General features: G+C 48.5%; 1 protein-coding gene across 1 annotated transcript; it reads left to right on the top strand.

Annotated features, from left to right (window-relative positions):
* Window positions 1-1,804: 1,804 nt before the first annotated feature.
* On the top strand, window positions 1,805-6,347 carry LOC138972025 (DNA-directed RNA polymerase II subunit RPB1-like). The gene is made up of 2 exons (XM_070344866.1): window positions 1,805-1,931; window positions 5,701-6,347. The coding sequence occupies exons 1-2, from the start codon at window positions 1,805-1,807 to the stop codon at window positions 6,345-6,347; spliced, it is 774 nt and encodes a 257-aa protein (XP_070200967.1).
* Window positions 6,348-7,500: the final 1,153 nt, after the last annotated feature.

Raw genomic sequence — 7,500 nt, 5'->3', positions numbered from 1 at the left:
CAGAGGCTATCTGCTGGAGTAGTTATACAGCAGTCAGCGTATATTTTGACAAGTATAGATGCCGACCGCATTCTTTTGTGTTATGCAAAATTCTCACATTCTCTCTCTCTCTCTCTCTCTCTCTCTCTCTCTCTCTCTCTCTCTCTCTCTCTCTCTCTCTCTCTCTCTCTCTCTCTCTCTCTCTCTCTCACTCACACACCCACACACATGAACACACACACACACACACACACACACACACACACACAAACACACACAGATGTTGGTGAATCTAAAGCAAACTGTCAAAGTGATAAGCAAGCATCATGTTGTCTCAGCCAGTGCTAGTGATTAGTAATACAGCTGCACATCATAAGCAGCATACATTTTAATAGACGCGTCTTGTTCCAAAGCCATACCAAACATGATCCCGTCGAACACAAAACCACAGGAACATTCTGTGCAAGTGTTTCGGTGAAACAGGCTTAATACAAACACAAAGGGAGAAGAAGAAACTACACACATACACTCACGCTGTGTGCCAACATTGAGTGCCAGACATATGCCAGGAACAAACAGAGGGCATCGTAAACAGCCTGTAAAGAGTCCTGAGTACAAGAACTGCACTGCAATAGCCGAGAAAACCAAACAACAATTACATAAATCCAATTCACAACGCCGTTATGAGCGAGCAAAGTGGTGGGTAGGAGAATGCATGAAAGGGGGTGGGGAGTGGAGGTGGGAGAGAGAGGTGGGGGGGGGGGTGTGTACTTACAGGGCATCGTAAAGAACCCTATGTATACAGGGGAGCTCTGCTAAAGAAAACCAAACACAAATAATTACATAAATCCAATTCACAACGCCATGATAAGCAAGGAAAAGACCGGATAGGTGAGAATGAGGGGCGGTGGGGGGGGGGGGGGTGAGGGGGGGGGGGGGGGGAGGTAGAGAGGGATATGCATACTGATACGCAGGCAGAAACTATAGCATCGTACTAGTCAGAGGGATTATCAACTCTTTTCTAACCTTTGTGTACACTCAGATGGAACACTAATTTAGAGATGCTTGTGCGCACTAAAGTAGCTCAGTCGGTAGCGCGCTGACTTTACAACCAGTCCGTCGATGCAGACATGTCACATGGGTTCAAATCTCAGGCTCGGCAAAGAGAGTCCAAGTATCAAACAGTTTGACAAACTAGATCATCAGCGTATTACTAATACGTGTACATAATATAGGCCAACTGATCCAAGAGGACGTTAAACCCATATCTCTCTCTTTCTGTCTCTCTGTCTGTCTTTCTCTCTGTCTGTCTCAGTTTCTCTCTCTCTCTGTCTGTCTCAGTCTCTCGAGCTCTCTTTCTCTCTCTGTCTCTGTCTGTCTGTCTGCATGTCTGTCTGTCTGTCTGCCTCGCTCTCTCTCTTTCTCTTACCCACCCCCACCCCCATCTCTCTCTCTGACGTCCACTGGTTACAGATGTCCAGGCCGACAGTTTCCTGGCCCTGAGTGCATCGCGAGGGGAATGGTGTGAGAGGAAGAGGCGGCCATTGTGACTCCAGCACAACCCACACCCAGCACCCGGCCAATGTAGGTTAGCACAACACCGCGCCGCGCATCTCAAAGGTGAAGGCGGGTTGCACACACCCTGTCAAGAATGCGAACACCCGCTTCTCAAGTCAGCGTCTTTCCCTTGTGGTTCCCGTTGTTGCATACTGTTACTGGCATCGTGGGGCTTCTGTCGGGCAATCTCTCGTTATACTGCACACTGCGCAGTTACTGGTCATAGACCTGGAAAACCTTGTTCTTATCACTGTGAGGAAGATGGGCAATGGCGAGTCCGAGTCCTGCCCAAGATGACCTGTCAGAGGGCGGGGAGAAAGCTCAGTGGATAGCGGCGCTGGCTTTAAACCCATGGCAGTGTGTCGCTATCGGCGTGGGTTGGACCCCCACGTTAGGTGAGGGATTTAATTACAAGAGTCAACTTTGTGCAGACTCTCTTCGGTGTCGGCGAGCACCCCCGTGTGCACGTATGCGCACGATAACGACCCCAAGGTCACATCGAAAGTCTCAGGAGAACACGAAGACGTGCTGCAGGCAGGAACAAGATCTGTTTTAAATAGCGTGATTTCTTGATGCACGCTCCACCCAGGGTCACGTGTTGCTTGATGCACGCTCCACCCAGGGTCACGTGTTGCTTGATGCACGCTCCACCCAGGGACACGTGTTGTTTGTGGGGATTCCCTAAGGACAAGAAGATATACACCAAATACCAGCATTTCAAAATGGACATTACTCTTGGCTTGCGCTCTGCTCAAAGAGTAGTGACTGCAATGACAAATGCTCATAATAACGTTTGGCGTCCAGTGCGCACTTTGGTGTAGGACAAAAACCTTGGGCGACCTTGCGTGCAGTATAGAGCAGAGTGCCCCACCCTGTTCCTCACGCTGTGCAGTGTAGAATAGATTCCCTGTATTGGCGCCAGATGGAACGCAGCTGTACCCACTGAGCTATCACGCTCCCACGCCGAAAAAAAATCACCGTCTGCCATTACAGCACGAAATGTAAACCATCTTGCATTCCGCGAAGACGATAGCAAAGAGATTATATGCGTAATGTAGTGCAGTATTTTTGTTGCACCAAAGCGGGGTAAAATTACATTCGCCATAGACCCATCCTCGTCTACCTGTTAGTCAGTTATGTCAGTCAGTCGACGTTCCTCACCCAGCCATAGCCAATTAACTGTTCAAATGTCTCGGTATTTGGTATCAGATCGTCATGGAAATGTGAACAGAAAAACTTTGAGAAGAAGACAAGTATGTCGAGATTGTTCATTGAGCCTCTGGACATCCATAACCCCATTCCATAACCATGTAACCCCATTCCAATCAATCTGACCCCCAAGCAGACGTCAGTGTGACATGAAAATAAGTACCCATCACCACTGCACACACAACTCCCAGCAGAGAGGTAGCGTTGCCACACGGGATCACACGGGGTGCATGGCAGCTGTGCTGGTTTCCGGTGTGGCAGGAATTGTGGGTAATGGCAGGAATTGTGGGTACGGCAACCATTTACACAGGGTCCCCTTTGTGTTGCGTCACCCATTGTTGGCACAAAGGGGTGGGGGGGAGTAAATGCGCTGCAACATTTTCCTCTTTTGTGAATGCCAACTGTTGTTGGGCGACAGGTTCACTTGCACCGCGACCTTTGCAGGGTGGCGCGTTCTGTGCAGTTCACGAAACTATTATGTAGTGACTGGTGCTTCTGTAGTGTGCATGCCACTTGAAGACAGTTGCCTCTGCCTTAGTCCTCCTACAACGTATACTACTACTACTACTACTACTACTACTACTACTACTACTACTACTAGTACTACTACTACTACTACTATACTACTATACTACTACTACTACTATTACAACTACTATTACTACTACTACTCACTACTGCTGCTGCTGCTCCTGCTGCTGTTAATGTACATGAATAACTTCGACTGTCGTTGCTGCAACCAAACTGGTCCAGCATGCAACAGGTACCATGACCACCACCCTCCCCCCTCCTAAACCCACATCCTGAACCCCCAGACACTGCCCCCCACCCCCTACCCCCGCGCCCTGAATCACCATTTTATAACATGGAATCATTTTAATAATGTGACGACATTAATGAGCGCTGTTCCCATGATAAAATACATCAAAATAAACCACGATAATAGTTATACCGTCCTTATTTGTTGCCAACTTATCACATTTTTGCACGAAGGAAAGGAGATAAACGCACAAAACACTGGAGACCTTCTAAAAATAGTAACGTGCAGTGACCTTCTAAAAATAGTAACGTACGTAGTAACGGGAATATGGATTGACGCCACACGGAGGAAGGGAGATAATCGCGGCTGAAAACACTGGAGAAGATAAGGAAGAGTTACTGGTAGTGGATCCCGACAAAACAAAAAAAAATCGGTTCAGCGCGCAGCGCTGTGCGCGCTGAGAGCACGTGTTGAAATATCTCATCGGTGAGGTTGTGTCCGGGGTGTAGCTGAATACGGTGTCCAAATTTGGAAAAGATCCACCGAGAACTTTGGCCGTGCATCACGAACAGACATACAGACAGACACTAGTCGTATCATATATATTATATAGATAGCAACTCAACGAGGGAGGCAGTATCAGGGGTCAGCATCAGGGGGCAGCATCAGGGGTCAGCATCAGGGGTCACAGCGGATGCTAATTAAGAAAGGTGACGGAGGAAGATTTGAGGAAAATTGGCGAGGTGTCACGGCTTGTCGGCGGGTCAGGTAATTTACACCCACAGATATGACAACCCCCCCCCCCCCCCTGGCCTTCCCTCCCCCTGGTTCTGCTGTTCACGTGGCAAACTTGCAACCAACGTTTCCCCAAATGTTGTCGTTTGAACATCTTTCCCGTGTCGTTGAGGCCAAATCGACGAAAAGTGTGCCATGTGAACAGTGTGCCATGTGAACAGTGTGCCATGTGAACAGTGTGCCATGTGAACAGTGTGCCATGTGAACAGTGTGCCATGTGAACAGTGTGCCATGTGAACAGTGTGCCATGTGAACAGTGTGCCATGTGAACAGTGTGCCATGTGAACAGTGTGCCATGTGAACAGTGTGCCATGTGAACAGTGTGCCATGTGAACAGTCTGCCATGTGAACAGTGTGCCATGTGAACAGTGTGCCATGTGAACAGTGTGCCATGTGAACAGTGTGCCATGTGAACAGTCTGCCATGTGAACAGTCTGCCATGTGAACGGCCCCAGCGATTTAGGTACAATTTAGGCCAGATTCAGCAGCGACTCCAAAACTTAGTTGAGTACTGCTCGACCCGTCCGTGACTTGACAAAGATTTTGCGCAGACTTTTCTTTTTGCGTTTTTTGATTGGTTAGCTCTGACTTGCCAACCCACGCTAATGATTGGTTAGCTCTGACTTGCCAACCCACGCTAATGATTGGTTAGCTCTGACTTGCCAACCCACGCTAATGATTGGTTAGCTCTGACTTGCCAACCCACGCTAATGATTGGTTAGCTCTGACTTGCCAACCCACGCTAATGATTGGTTAGCTCTGACTTGCCAACCCACGCTAATGATTGGTTAGCTCTGACTTGCCAACCCACGCTAATGATTGGTTAGCTCTGACTTGCCAACCCACGCTAATGATTGGTTAGCTCTGACTTGCCAACCCACGCTAATGCAGTTACTTCTCTTCTCCGGAAAACCACGAAGACGACTTATCAGGATTCGCAAGACAGACGGAGCCGTTCATATACACGTGAACTCATTATGCCACCACTGTTAATACTTGTTTCTGTTAAGTTCAGACATGAGAATAGTACTGAAATGGTGATAAAGGAGCTACAAGGTTTGTCACATACAAAATAAGACAACATTGTGACGATGTTGTAACACTTTTCTTAACCTCGACGTAAAAGAAGAAAGGACATTGATTTACACACGAGGAGTGTTTCTTACAGCCTCAAATCAATTCAATGTGTCCATTTTCCATATTCCAAATGAAGTCCTGGAGAGATTCAAAAGAAGGAATTCCTCCAAAAGGCGGAAGTTTTTCGTGTCTCAGTTAACGCACTGCGCGAGCGGCATAACAACTTAGAATTGGCTAAATTACGATAACAATTATGCTGCTAAAGTGCACACTGATTTCATGTGCTAAACAATAGGCAAGGACACGAGATGATTACCGTGCAGGCTGCAGTCCCAATCACGTGGCTCAAGGGCCGTTCAGTCCCAATCACGTGGCTCAAGGGCCGTTCAGTCCCAATCACGTGGCTCAAGGGCCGTGCAGTCCCAATCAAGTGGCTCAAGGGCTGTTCAGTCCCAATCAAGTGGCTCAAGGGCCGTTCAGTCCCAATCAAGTGGCTCAAGGGCCGTTCAGTCCCAATCACGTGGCTCAAGGGCCGTTCAGTCCCAATCACGTGGCTCAAGGGCCGTTCAGTCCCAATCAAGTGGCTCAAGGGCCGTTCAGTCCCAATCACGTGGCTCACGGGCCGTTCAGTCCCAATCAAGTGGCTCAAGGGCTGTTCAGTCCCAATCAAGTGGCTCAAGGGCTGTTCAGTCCCAATCACGTGGCTCAAGGGCCGTTCAGTCCCAATCAAGTGGCTCAAGGGCTGTTCAGTCCCAATCACGTGGCTCAAGGGCCGTTCAGTCCCAATCAAGTGGCTCAAGGGCCGTTCAGTCCCAATCAAGTGGCTCACGGGCCGTTCAGTCCCAATCACGTGGCTCACGGGCCGTTCAGTCCCAATCACGTGGCTCAAGGGCCGTGCAGTCCCAATCAAGTGGCTCAAGGGCCGTTTAGTCCCAATCAAGTGGCTCAAGGGCCGTTCACTGACAAATAAGGGTTACTTACTTACACGCAGAGAACACAGTGAGGGCCATTCTGTAGTTGCACACTTCAGGCAATCTCAACAACACTCTTGTTGTGATGGCGCGAAATTATAACCCGTTAAATTGTAAGTGTGTGTGTGTGTGTGTGTGTGTGTGTGTGTGTGTGTGTGTGTGTGTGTGTGTGTGTGTGTGTGTGTGTGCGCGCGTGCGTCTGTCCATCTGTCTGTCTGTGTCTACATGCTTTCTGATGTTCTGTGTGTATTAGTTATTTGTTGTGTTAGCATTTTTGATTAGTGCTTTTGTGAACAAGAAACAATTGACAAGTGGCTCTATCCCATCTCCCCCCTTTCCCCGTCGCGATATAACCTTCGTGGTTGAAAACGACGTTAAACACCAAATAAAGAAAGCATTTTTGAGTGTGTGAAAATGTTGATCCTCCCGCCTCTCCCCCCCCCCCCCCCCCAACTTTCAAGCTACTTTTCCCGCCATTATATACAACACTGAACAACCACGTGTAAGCAACATCCTCTTTCCACACAGGCCTGTTGAACAAAGCACACTCTCTTTCCACACAGGCCTGTTGAACAAAGCACACTCTCTTTCCATACAGGCCTGTTGAACAAAGCACACTCTCTTTCCACACAGGCCTGTTGAACAAAGCACACTCTCTTTCCACACAGGCCTGTTGAACAAAGCACACTCTCTTTCCACACAGGCCTGTTGAACAAAGCACACTCTCTTTTCACACAGGCCTGTTGAACAAAGCACACTCTCTTTCCACACAGGCCTGTTGAACAAAGCACACTCTCTTTCCACACAGGCCTGTTGAACAAAGCACACTCTCTTTTCACACAGGCCTGTTGAACAAAGCACACTCTCTTTCCACACAGGCCTGTTGAACAAAGCACACTCTCTTTCCACACAGGCCTGTTGAACAAAGCACACTCTCTTTCCACACAGGCCTGTTGAACAAAGCACACTCTCTTTCCATACAGGCCTGTTGAACAAAGCACACTCTCTTTCCATACAGGCCTGTTGAACAAAGCACACTCTCTTTCCATACAGGCCTGTTGAACAAAGCACACTCTCTTTCCATACAGGCCTGTTGAACAAAGCACACTCTCTAATTACACGTGGTGAGCCCCCGCCACGCTCCGGTTACCA

Source organism: Littorina saxatilis, linkage group LG7 (genome assembly GCF_037325665.1).
Source record: "Littorina saxatilis isolate snail1 linkage group LG7, US_GU_Lsax_2.0, whole genome shotgun sequence".
Lineage (NCBI taxonomy): Eukaryota > Metazoa > Mollusca > Gastropoda > Littorinimorpha > Littorinidae > Littorina > Littorina saxatilis.
This window is presented reverse-complemented; position numbering and strand designations above follow the sequence as displayed.